The 12676-nt window shown below is 47.4% G+C and overlaps 1 protein-coding gene across 1 annotated transcript; it reads left to right on the plus strand.

The window, feature by feature from the left end:
• The first annotated feature begins 1343 nt into the window (after positions 1-1343).
• On the plus strand, positions 1344-2425 carry LOC103631585 (60S ribosomal protein L10a). The gene is made up of 3 exons (XM_020540154.3): positions 1344-1562; positions 1844-2009; positions 2283-2425. The coding sequence occupies exons 1-3, from the start codon at positions 1521-1523 to the stop codon at positions 2423-2425; spliced, it is 351 nt and encodes a 116-aa protein (XP_020395743.1). The 5' UTR covers positions 1344-1520.
• Positions 2426-12676: the final 10251 nt, after the last annotated feature.

Raw genomic sequence — 12676 nt, forward strand, 5'->3', positions numbered from 1 at the left:
GATTAGATAAAGTTTTCTCGTGGCATCCTGTGGATCTGAGGGAATCTGAATGAATGTGAAAAAGGCCAGGCGATTACGATGATTTGTTGCTGAATTATTTAACTGTGTGGTAGGTTTAGATTTCGGACTTAATCAGCATGTAGTATTAACATGATTAACACACATTTGGTATGCTATATTTTCTTCTCTATCGGGTGCATTTGTGGGGCTTTTTGCACATTTGGGAGAGATCAGGGACATGAAACAGCTGTGACTTAGGTTCCAGTTCTTTGCAAGTGCCATGTCATTCAACATCATGCCAGAGGAGCAGCAGGTGAATGAGAGCTTCTTGCCCAGCCATTTTCGCAATTTCTGGCAGCGATTACAGTTAAGGTATGGTTTCAGCAGATCCTTTTGAAGACTGTCTATCTTCCATGTTTTCATTATTGTTGGATTAGTCACACAATTGTTAGGCCTTTACCATTCTCTTGCCTTTTTGCAAGATTCTTGGTGATTAATCTCTTGCTTTGTTTCCTTACCGCAGAAATATTAGGAGCACCTAAAGGATCAACTACGATAAATATTTTCAGTGAGTGTACCAAGGCCGAATCATTTCTTCCATTTGGTTCTGGAAGTCGAGCATGTGTTGGACAGAAGTTTGTTTTTCTTGCAATATCGATGTTGATTGCCAGTCTGCTATGCAACTATGAGGTTAGATGCACTGGTACCTTCTTGTTGTGACACCCACACCTCCAAATATCTTCTACACATTGCCCTTCTACAGATTGACACACACCTCATCATGAGTGAGTGTGCCAAGGCCAGATCATTTCTTCTACATATTGCCCTTTTCAGTATGATTTGTGTTTTAAATTTTTAAACTTCTGATGTTTTAAGCTTATATATTTAGGACAGCTTGGGGATGGACCATTGAACAACCTGACATCATTAGTTAGCATGCTCCACGGTTTAAAATGGACTGGTTTGGGTGTGTGTGTTACAGAGCATGTTGGGGTGGGTGCTTGATTTAGATTTTTGGATAGGTCTGGGCTACAACAGCTGACTGATTGGCTATGGGTTGGGGTGGATTAGACCCCCATTAGCAGGCTTATTCCAATTTGATTCTTTGGGAGCCGGGTCCAACTGTTAGTTCATTCTCATAATGAAAATGGATGTGAGATAGATTTAGGTTCTTGTCTCGACACATGAGATGGATTCACGTAGCTTGCTTATTATTATTGATTATTCTACTGTTTTTGCCTTCTGCAATTCTTCCTATTGGCAGGAGTATTTGGAATTCTAGAGTATTGTTCCCATCCAGATAGATTATCTCTGCCTAATAAATTCTGCCCATTGATTATTGCAGTAAGTTGCAGTCCGAGGTTCTCAAGGATGCCATCTCCCAGATAGTTTAGGATGCCAAGAAGAATAGGAAGTTCACTGAGACTGTTGAGCTTCAGATTAGTCTGAAGAATTATGATCCACAAAAGGACAAGCGTTTCAGTGGCTCTGTTAAGTTGCCTCACATCCCTCGTCCAAAGATGAAGGTGTGCATGCTTGGTGATGCCCAACACGTTGAGGAGGTAAACAGGCAGTTGATGATGCACTTGAAAATGTACTTATTTATATGTTGAACATGCTTGCAGTAGTAAATCTGCAAAAACACCAATGCTTCGAGTTACTCAATTGTGGTTGGCATGTATTAGTCAGTCCAAGCCCGCACTTGATTCCATTTGCAATTAAATCTTCTTATACAAATCCTGCTCAACTACATGGAAGATTGAAAGTTTTGCTAAGATAATGCAAGTGCCCTTCCTATCTGGATCAACTTTTCCCCACACAAACCATTTTACTGTATTCTCAGGCTGAGAAGATGGGACTTGACTACATGGATGTTGAGGCCCTCAAGAAAATGAACAAGAACAAGAAGCTTGTTAAGAAGCTTGCCAAGAAGTACCATGCTTTTTTGGCATCAGAGACCATCATCAAGAAAATTCCCCGTCTCCTTGGTCCTGGTCTCAACAAGGCAGGCAAGTAGTCCATTTCTGACATGACTGTTACTTTGCGTGCCAAGCTGTAGCATGCAATGCAGTGTTGTCTCATATTTCTGTATGTAGTTTTGCATGATAATGACTAATTTGGTACTTATTGCAAGGCAATGTCCTGTCATTATGTTTGTATTGAACTATTTTATTAGTTGCTTGATGACATACTCTTGGAGCTGTTCATCTGGAGAGCTTTTGATATATGTGGTCTGCTTTGCCTGCCCAGCTGATTGAATCATGTTGATATCACTCCTGCAGGCAAGTTCCCCACTCTGGTCACTCACCAGGAATTCCTAGAATCCAAGGTGAATGAGACGAAGTCTACAGTCAAGTTTCAACTGAAGAAAGTCCTTTGCATGGGTGTCGCGGTCGGTAACCTGTCTATGTGTCGGGGACCATAATTAGGGGTACCCTCAAGACTCCTAATTCTCAGCTGATAACCCCCATCAGCATAAAGCTGCTAAGGTCTGATGGGTGCGATTAAGTCAGGGATCAGTCCATTCGAGCGACTCGATCACGCCTCGCCCGAGCCTAGCCTCGGACAAGGACAGCCGACCCCGGAGGATTTCCGTCTCGCCCGAGGCCCCCCTCCGACGGCGAACATATTTCTGGCTCGCCCGAGGCCCTACCTTCGCTAAGAAGCAACCCTGACTAAATCGCCGCACCGATCGACCAAATCGCAGGAGCATTTAATGCAAAGGTAGCCTGACACCTTTATCCTGACGCGCGCCCCCCGGCAGAGCCGAAGTGACCGCCGTCACTTCGCCGCTCCACTGACCGGCCTGACAGAAGGACAGCGCCGCCTGCGCCACTCCGACTGCAATACCACTTGACAGAGTGAGACTGACAGGCAGTCAGGCCCCGCCAAAGGCACCATAGGAAGCTCCGCTCCGCCCGACCCAGGGCTCGGACTCGGGCTAAGTCCCGGAAGACGGCGAACTCCGCTCCGCCCGACCCAGGGCTCGGACTCGGGCTAAGTCCTAGAAGACGGCGAATCCGCTCCGCCCGACCCAGGGCTCGGACTCGGGCTAAGTCCCGGAAGACGGCGAACTCCGCTCCGCCCGACCCAGGGCTCGGACTCGGGCTAAGTCCCGGAAGACGGCGAACTCCGCTCCGCCCGACCCAGGGCTCGGACTCGGGCTGAGTCTCGGAAGACGGCGAACTCCGCTCCGCCCGACCCAGGGCTCGGACTCGGGCTCAGCCCCAGAAGACGACGAACTCCACTTCGCCCGACCCTAGGGCTCAGACTCCGCCCTGGCCTCTGCCGACGACCTCCGCCTCGCCCGACCCAGGGGCTCGGACTCGGCCTCGGCCATGGAAGACAGACTCGACCTCGGCTTCGGAGGAGCCTCCACATCGCCCAACCTAGGGCGCAGGCCAGCCACGTCAACAGGAAGCGCCATCATCACCCTACCCCGAGCTGACTCGGGCCGCAGGGAACAAGACCGGTGTCCCATCTAGCTAGCTCCGCCAGATAGGCAATGATGGCGCCCCGCATGCTCTGTGACGACGGCAGCTCTCAGCCCCCTTACGGAAGCAAGAGGACGTCAGCAAGGACTCAACCGCTCCGACAGCTGTCCCTCCGCCAGGCTCCATCACTCCTCCGACGGCCACGACATCACACCAGCTGGGTGCCAAAATCTCTCCGGCTGCCACATCGGCATGTACTTTGGGTGCTAGCTCTCCCCCGCTAGACACGTAGCACTCTGCTACACCCCCGTTGTACACCTGGATCCTCTCCTAACGCCTATAAAAGGAAGGACCAGGGCCCTCTTAGAGAGGGTTGGCCGCGCGGGGACGAGGACGAGACAGGCGCTCTCTTGGGGCCGCTCGCTTCCCTCTCCCTCGTGGACGCTTGTAACCCCCTACTGCAAGCGCACCCGACCTGGGCGCGGGACGAACACGAAGGCCGCGGGATTCCCACCTCTCTCACACCGGTCTCCGGCCGCCTCGCTTCTCCCCCCTTCGCGCTCGCCCTCGCGTTTGACCCATCTGGGCTGGGGCACGCGGCGACACTCACTCGTCGGCCCAAGGGACCCCCCGGTCTCGAAACGCCGACAGTTGGCGCGCCAGGTAGGGGCCTGCTGCATGTTGACGAACAGCTTCCCGTCAAGCTCCAGATGGGCAGTCTCCAACAACCTCTCCAACCCGGGACGATGCTCCGTTTCGGGAGTCTTGAGTTCATGTCCTTCGACGGCAGCTACGACATGATACTCCTTCCACCGCCGCGCGACAACGACAATGGCGACCGACAGCCCGCCCGCCGGCGGCGGAATCGACGACGTCTTCCCCGCGTGGTGGAAGAACAACCTTCGAGCTCATCCCGCTTTCTTCCCCGCCGACGGAGGGGAAGGCGGGGCAGCCAAGGTGAAAGTAGCCTAGAGGGGGGTGAATAGGCTAATCTGAATATTTTCACAACAAACTTCGAAAGATTGTTAGATACACAGTTCGACTGGTGCAGACCGGTTCAACAGCTACGTACGCAAGTTGAACCACTCTGAACCAATCCAACTGTTTTAAAAACTTTAGACTAAAATCTACTCGAAAAGTATTTCGCAAGTTCTTGAGAGAAGTAAGATATAGCTAAGTGAGGATGAAAAGATGAATATGTAAAGGCTATTTTACTTCTAGATAAACTCTACGAAGAAATCTTTATGTCAATCTTGCAAGTAAAAATATCTCAAGTTGAAACAAGCAAGAACACAAGACACAAGATTTAATCCGAGGTTCGGCCACACCACAAAGGTGTCCTACTCCCCGTTGAGGAGCCCACAAAGGGCCGGGTCTTTTTCAACCCTAATCCTCCAAAAGCCGACCACAAAGGTCAAGGCAATCTCTTCTTATCTTAGCTCAAAGAACGGGTGATACAAACTTCTTAGGGTCATCCACAAATTTGGAGACTCCCAAGCAACCTCAAAGATCTTGAAACCTAGGGTTTCAAGAACACCAAGAACGCACAAGAGGGGTTTGCACAAGCTCAAGTCTTTGAAAGAGAGATGGGAGAGGAAAACCAAATCGTGAGCACAAGCACAAACCTCACACCCAAGAGCTCCTCCAACAAGGTTGAATCTTGAGGAAGATTTAAGTGTGAGAGAGATGGAGAGATGAGTGCTTTGTCTCAAGTTAGGTGAGCAATAAATAAGTGAGTGTTCAGCCGTGTTGAAGAAGAGAGAGAGAGGGAGGGGTCTATTTATAGCCACGGCTCAAAAACTAGCCGTTTGACCAAAAACCCCGTTGAAAACCGGTTGAACCGCCCCCTAGGGCGGTTGAACCGCCCCCTGACAGGTCAGCAGACTGTCTGCCAGTCTGACTGCCAGTCTGACTGGCAGACTGACCTGCAGGCGGGTCAGACAGGCCAGGAGCGGTTGAACCGCCCCCCAGGGCGGTTGAACCGCCCCCTGACACCCCTGGCGACCTGACTGCCAGTCTGACTGGCAGACTGCAGACCAGAAGTCAGAGGGTCAGAGACCAGTTGAGCTGCCCCCCAGGACCAGTTCAGCTGGTCTAGACTAGAGAGTTTTGGAGAGAAAACCCCAGCTCAGATGCCCGGGGGCAAGTTCAGCTGGGTATGGTCAAAGAGGTCCACAGCTGAAGTTGAAGTTCAGCTGGAGTTGAAAAAGTTCAACTCAGCTGAAGTCCAGCTCAGCTGAAAAGCTCAGCTGCAGCTGAAGAAGCTCATCACAGCTGAAGTTAAGTTCAGCTGGAAAGCTCAGCTGCAGTTGAAGAAGCTCAGCTGTTTTTCAGCAAGAACACTCTAGGTTTCTCAACCCAAACCATGGTCAGCCAAATAATGTTAACGTGATTTTTGGTTTTCAAAAATAGCTTTTGAATTAGAGGACTTGAGCTATAGCAAACACCTGTACCTGTGCGAAAAAGAACAAGGAAGAATTACATCATGCAACACAAGATTTTACATAGATTTTATATGTCCGTTGCATGAAGTCCTTGGTGCTTCCTTAAGTTCCTGTTTCCTTCTAATCAAACACTGAGAACAAAAACTGTTAGTACCCTTATTTGTTTTGTCATTAAATCACCAAAACCCTCACTTGGGGTTGATTGCACTTACAATCTCCCCCTTTTTGGTGATTGATGCCAAAACAATTAAGGTCAAAAGATATATATTTGCAATAGAAAATTTCTTTTGAATGATTGTATGTAGATGGCTCCCCCTAAATGTGTGCACGATTGTGAATCCAACGTCTTGACATAATATGTCATGTGAGCAACACATTTAGAGATAGTGACAAAAACCATGCTAAATACAATCATCTGAGGGGTGCAAAAGTGTCATAACAGGAGTTGTGATGCACATGACTATAAACACATTATTTTTACTTCATAGCAGAGTAGACATTACAAACTGATAGGACAAAAGATGATGGCCAGAAGACCATCATATTACTTTGAATAACAATCCAACAGTTTTATTTCATATAATGGTAAAAAGGGTACAAGCCACAATAGTGGCCAAAAACAAAAATAATCCAAAAGAAAAAACGAAAGAACCACAAACTAGAAGTGAACCACAAACTAGAAGTTGGATTTTCTCCCCCTTTTTGGCAACAAGTACCAAAAACGGAGAGAGAGACAAGGATACAAGAATCAGTATCCTCCAGGAGGAGGATATGACGGAGGATACGATGGAGGATATGAAGTGTAGTCAGGGAAAAAAGTCCTCATCGCGTCCTCCTCAAAAGTGGAGTCCCGAGGTGGCTCATCAGCCGCAGAAAAAACAGATGCCGAAGATGTACGATGATCAGGAGGAGGTGGAGGGTGGTGGGGGTAACCAGAGCCGGATGGCCTAGGGTCACCAGGAATGGGTCCCGGACCCGGGTAAGGAGGCGGAGGGTGAGAGGATGATTGACCCGGATCCCCATGGTAGGGAGGCGGAGCAAACTCCTCGCGATCATCAACATAAACTTCTTCATCTTCATCGTCTGCAGACATAAAAGGCACCCCGTAGGCCTGCTGGTGCCACTCATTGATCTACGGGGGAGGAGGATGGAGAGGCACATCAGGCGAACGAGGGACAAAAGGCATGCCCATGGAGGAAGCTTGACGACGAAGATTGTCGTCAGTCTCCCGCTGACGCCGTGCCACCTCATGGACATCAGCAGAAATGTTGCGGCACATGGAGAAAAATGCCGCAAGCCCATGGACCAAGCGAGCACCCATCCCGCGGCCACGACCTCGACCACGACCACGAGCACGTGGCATGGGAGATCCGCGGCCAGGAGAGGGACGCGAGGCAGCAGCGGGGGGAGAGGAGGAAGGATGGTGGGGAGGCTGGCGAGGTGGCTCAGAGGAGGAGGCAGGGCCTCCAGACCGTGAGGGAACCCGCTTCGTACGAGCAGCTGGGTTGGAGGAATCAACCCAGTAGGGTACGTAGCGGGAGTGTTTGACGGGTTTTTCGAAGTGGGTCTGGGTGACCACTTCGATCATCTTCATGATAAAGGGTGCATGAAGACACCCTCTGTGAGGAGACCAGGAAGCACGGACGATCTCCTCCCAGATCATGTCAAACACATTGATGCGGGCGAGACTGTTTGGAGCAAGGAGGAGGAGGAGGACTCGACTCTCCCCAAGGACGTTCATTTGATTACCGCCCTTTGGGAGAACGTTCATCCGGGACAAGGAATTAAGGTACCTATAGTACCTATGCATGTTAGCGGTTGTCCAGAACTCCCGCTCAGTAGAGACATGAATGAATTCCGTCTCTTCCCGCATGGGCAGCCGAATGCCATGCACTCGCATGTTGCTGCCCTGAATGTCTGCATCAGTGAAGCCCAGAATATGGGCAAAACGACGATAACTGACTCTGTGCCAGTTACCCTGGATGAAGAAATACATGACTGGGTACTCATACCCATCGGCTTCCTCATCTACTTTCTTTATCCAGAGGGTGGCATAGAACTGAGCTACCACCTCATCGTTCCAGGGGTATTCCATGGTCATAATGTTTCGTAACCCCTTTCTCTCAAGGTTTACGAGAGCTGACGACATGTCAGCATCTCCCATATTCTCACAACCCTCCCAGTCAATAAATCTATGTCGGACGACTGGGTGTTTCTTGGTAAGAATGACAGAATTGTAGAAGTCAGCCTGGAAAAGATTCCAGAACCGAGGGTCCTGGACACCAGGATGACGAGGAGTGAGAGTGGGGTTGGTAAACCTCAAACGCTGAAGGGTTTCTATTCCCTTCTGAGTGAAGTCGACGGGAGATTCATGCGGACCGCGGCTGACGTTCGCCGGATGCATGTGCAGTCCGGTGACGTAGAGAGCATCAGGCGCCGGAAGGTCGACGAAGTCGTCGAAAGCCCCATCCTCCTCTTGGCAGGGAGCATACCCTGAGGAAGACGTGCTACGACGAGGACGAGAGGCGCCAACCTTTTGGCGTCTCCCGCGAGTCGGCTGCGAGGGCATGGAAGATCCCTCGCCAGGCATCCGACCAGAGCCACGTCCTCTCTTAGAGAGGGAGCGACGAGGCGGAGGAGAGGGGACGGGAGATTCCTCCTGAATCTCGTCGGAGTCGCTGCTAAACTCAACCACAGAGGGGTTGCGACGACGCACCATGATTGAAAAGGTGGTGAAACTGTGAAGCGGTTGAAGTGTGTGAAAGAGAGGCTCTAGAGGTTGTGAAGCGACCAAGGCGAGAGAGAATGAAGTGGGAGAAGAGAAGGGGAGAGTCAAGTATATATAGGCAGTTGAGCTGGTCCTCAGGACCAGTTCAACCGCCCCCATGGGCCAGTTCAGCTGGTTCTGACCAGTGTGGCAGAGAACCAGAAACAACAGAGGGAAGGAAGAAAAATTCAAATTTGCGCGCAGCTGCTGGAAGTGACCGGACAAAAAAAAAGTGGTGCTCACATGAAACAATTCGATATCTCCTTTGGCTTCGTGGTCTCTCAAGAAATGGTGTCTGATGTCAATATGTTTAGTTCTAGAGTGTTGCACAGGGTTGTTTGCAAGTTTTATGGCACTCTCATTGTCACACAAAAGTGGAATTTTGTTAAACTCACAACCAAAATCTCGAAGGGTTTGCTTCATCCATAACAACTGTGCACAACATGCCCCAGCTGCTATGTACTCAGCTTCTGCAGTGGAAAGTGCAACACAATTTTGTTTCTTGGAACTCCATGATACTAAGGATCGCCCAAGGAATTGGCAAGTCCCAGTAGTACTTTTTCGATCTACTTTGCAACCGGCATAATCTGAGTCAGAATAGCCAAGTAAATCGAAAAGGGAGCCTTTAGGATACCATAATCCTAGGTTTTGGGTGTGAACTAAGTATCTTAGAATTCTCTTAACTGCTACAAGATGGCAATCTTTAGGATTTGCTTGAAAACGTGCACACATGCAAACACTCAACATAATATCAGGTCTAGATGCACATAAGTAAAGCAGTGATCCTATCATTGATCTATATAATGTTTGATCTACGGGTTTACCTTCCTCATTTAGGTCGAGATGTCCATTTGATGACATTGGAGTCTTGGCGTGCTTTGCCTTTTCCATGCCAAATTTCTTGAGCATATCTTGTGTATATTTGGTTTGACATAGAAAAGTACCTTCCTTGAGCTGTTTGACTTGAAATCCCAGGAAGTATTTAAGCTCGCCCATCATAGACATCTCAAACCTGTTCGTCATTACTTTGCTAAACTCTTCACAAAATTTTTCATTAGTACTACCAAATATAATGTCATCAACATATACTTGGCACACAAATAATTCATTGTCAACTTTTCTAGTAAATAAGGTAGAGTCAGCTTTTCCTATTGTAAACCCATTCTTAATTAAAAATTCTTTAAGACAGTCATACCAAGCTCTAGGGGCTTGCTTAAGCCCGTAGAGTGCCTTGTGAAGAAGATAAACATGATTTGGCTTCTTTGGATCTTCAAAACCCGGTGGTTGCTCCACATATACTCTCTCTTGTAGTGGTCCATTTAGAAATGCGCTCTTGACATCCATTTGATATAGCTTGAAATCATGGTTAGTAGCATATGCAATTAATATTCTAATTGATTCTAACCTTGCTACCGGCGCATATGTTTCGCCAAAATCAAGTCCTTCCACTTGAGTATAGCCTTGGGCAACCAACCGTGCCTTGTTTCTTGTAACCACGCCATGTTCATCTTACTTGTTCCTAAAGACCCATTTAGTCCCAATCACATTTTGTTTGGGTCTTTGGACTAAGAACCAGACTTCATTCCTAGTGAAGTTGTTCAACTCCTCTTGCATGGCAATTATCCAATCCGGATCACCCAATGCTTCTTCAACCTTAAGTGGCTCAAGAGAGGAAACAAACGAGTAAAATTCACAAAAATTAGCTAAACGAGATCGAGTTGTTACCCCTCTCCTAATGCTACCCAGGATGTTGTCCACTCGATGATCCCTTTGAATTGTTTGATGGACTCTAGGATGAGGCACTGATGGATGTCTTTGTATTTGCTCCTCCTCATCAATTACTTGATTAAGAGGCACTTCACCATCAATACTTTCTTGTTCATCTTCTACCACTTTTGGCATCCTTTGATGATTTTCTTCGTGGCTTGGATGACTTGAGGTTGATGGGTTTGCTTGGGTGGAGACTTTGTCACTCACCACCCTTGCACCCACATCAACTATCTCATTGGTCATCCATAAGGTTCCTTCTTCATCATCCCTTTCTTGAGGTCTCACCTCACCTATTGCAAGTTTCTTTATGGCCTCACAAGGTGGTTCTTCATTTCCTGCAGTGTCATTAGAAATATGCCCTTGCGAGCCATTAGACTCATCAAATGTCACGTCTATCGCTATTTCAACAAGACCGGTGGTATTGTTGAAAACACGATATCCATGCGCATTTGATGCATACCCAAGCAAGAAGCCCTCGTCCACTCTAGGAGCAAACTTTGAGCTCTTGACTTTCTTGTTAAGAATAAAACACTTACAACCAAATACTCTAAAATAATCAACTTTTGGTTTGTTACCAGTGAGAAGCTCATAAGCAGTCTTTTTGTAGATCTTATGAAGATAGAGACGGTTGATTGCATGACAGGCGGTGTTGACCGCCTCTGTCCAAAAGTTGTCAGGTGTCTTATACTCATCCAACATGGTTCTTGCAGCTTCAATTAGAGTTCGGTTCTTTCTTTCCACAACACCATTTTGTTGTGGAGTGTAAGGCACCGAGAACTCATGCTTGATTCCCTCTTCTCCTAAGAATTCTTCGACACCTGTGTTCTTGAATTCCGTCCCATTATCACTTCTCACTTTCTTGATTTTGAGCTCAAATTCATTTTGAGCTCGCCTCATGAATTTCTTTAAAATTTCTTGAGTTTCACCTTTGTCACTTAAAAAGAAAACCCAGGTGAATCGAGAAAAATCATCAACAATAACTAAACCATACTTACTACCACCAATGCTAATGTAGGCCACAGGTCCGAAGAGGTCCATGTGAAGAAGCTCCAATGGCCTCTTTGTTGTGACCACATTCTTTGATTGATGTGGGACTCCATGTTGCTTTCCTGCTTGGCATGCGCCACAAACCCTATCTTTCTCAAATACAACATTTGTTAGTCCAATGATGTGATTATCCTTTTGAAGTTTGGCTAAATTCCTCATACCGACATGGGCTAGCCGGCGATGCCAAAGCCAACCCTTGTCGGACTTTGCCACTAAACAAGTCTCAAGCGTCACTTTACTTGTTGTGAAATCAACAAGATAAAGCTTGCCCTTCAAGCGACCGGTAAAGGCAACTGAGGAGTCCTCCCTTCTAAGGATCTTCACATCCACATCCGAAAATAGGCAATTATAACCCATTCCACAAAGTTGTGAAACAGACAACAAATTATAGCTTAAAGAATCTACTAATAAAACATTTGAAAGTGATTGTTGGTCAGAGATAGGAATTTTACCAATACCAATCACCTTACTCTTGCCACTATCTCCAAACACAATTTCTTGTGCTTCTTGAGTTAGTTGCAATGTATGAAACATGTCTTTCTCCCTGGTCATGTGATTTGTACATCCACTGTCAAGCACCCAACTTGACCCACCAGAGGAGTAGACCTGCAAAACAAGTTTAGGTTATGCTTTTAGGTACCCAAATTGAATTGGGTCCTACAGTGTTAGTTATAGCCTTGGGTACCCACACACTTCTTTTCATGACTTTTCGTTTAGTGTAGGCACCCACGTATTTCACAACCAATTTTCCTAAATCCCAAGTCAACATATAATCACAAAGATATGAGTGGGAAATGGGAGCATTAGATTTTTGTCCACTTGAGGATCCCACTTCCTTCATCTTACTCTTTGTGGAACTCAAGTTAACCTTTACCTGAGGTGACTTGTCATTTGAGGAGTGAATCCTCCCCAAGGCATCATATAGGGTGGTTCCCTCTATGAACTTGGGGGATCTCCACCCCTTATGCACTATGCTAGGGTTTTCCTTGGATGAGTTGAACCCAAGCCCCCTTCTTCCATTGTTGGGCTTTAGGGACTTGTACTTGGGTTCAATTTTCTTTAACCCATCATTGCTAGAGCATCTTTTCAATATTTCTTTGACCTTCACCTGTGGGCTCTTTTTCCTTGCATGGTTAGTTAGACAACAAGAAGCATGATATTTGGCACAATGTTTGCAAAAGGTATTATTTGAGGAGCTAGACTTAGATTCAATC

This window comes from Zea mays, chromosome 6 (assembly GCF_902167145.1).
Source record: "Zea mays cultivar B73 chromosome 6, Zm-B73-REFERENCE-NAM-5.0, whole genome shotgun sequence".
NCBI lineage: Eukaryota > Viridiplantae > Streptophyta > Magnoliopsida > Poales > Poaceae > Zea > Zea mays.

Coding starts and splice junctions, on each gene's coding strand:
- LOC103631585 (XM_020540154.3), top strand. CDS start 1,521: ATGAAGGTGTGCATGCTTGGTGATGCCCAACACGTTGAGGAG. Junction 1,563..1,843: donor ATGCCCAACACGTTGAGGAG/GTAAACAGGCAG, acceptor CTGTATTCTCAG/GCTGAGAAGATGGGACTTGA. Junction 2,010..2,282: donor TCCTGGTCTCAACAAGGCAG/GCAAGTAGTCCA, acceptor TCACTCCTGCAG/GCAAGTTCCCCACTCTGGTC.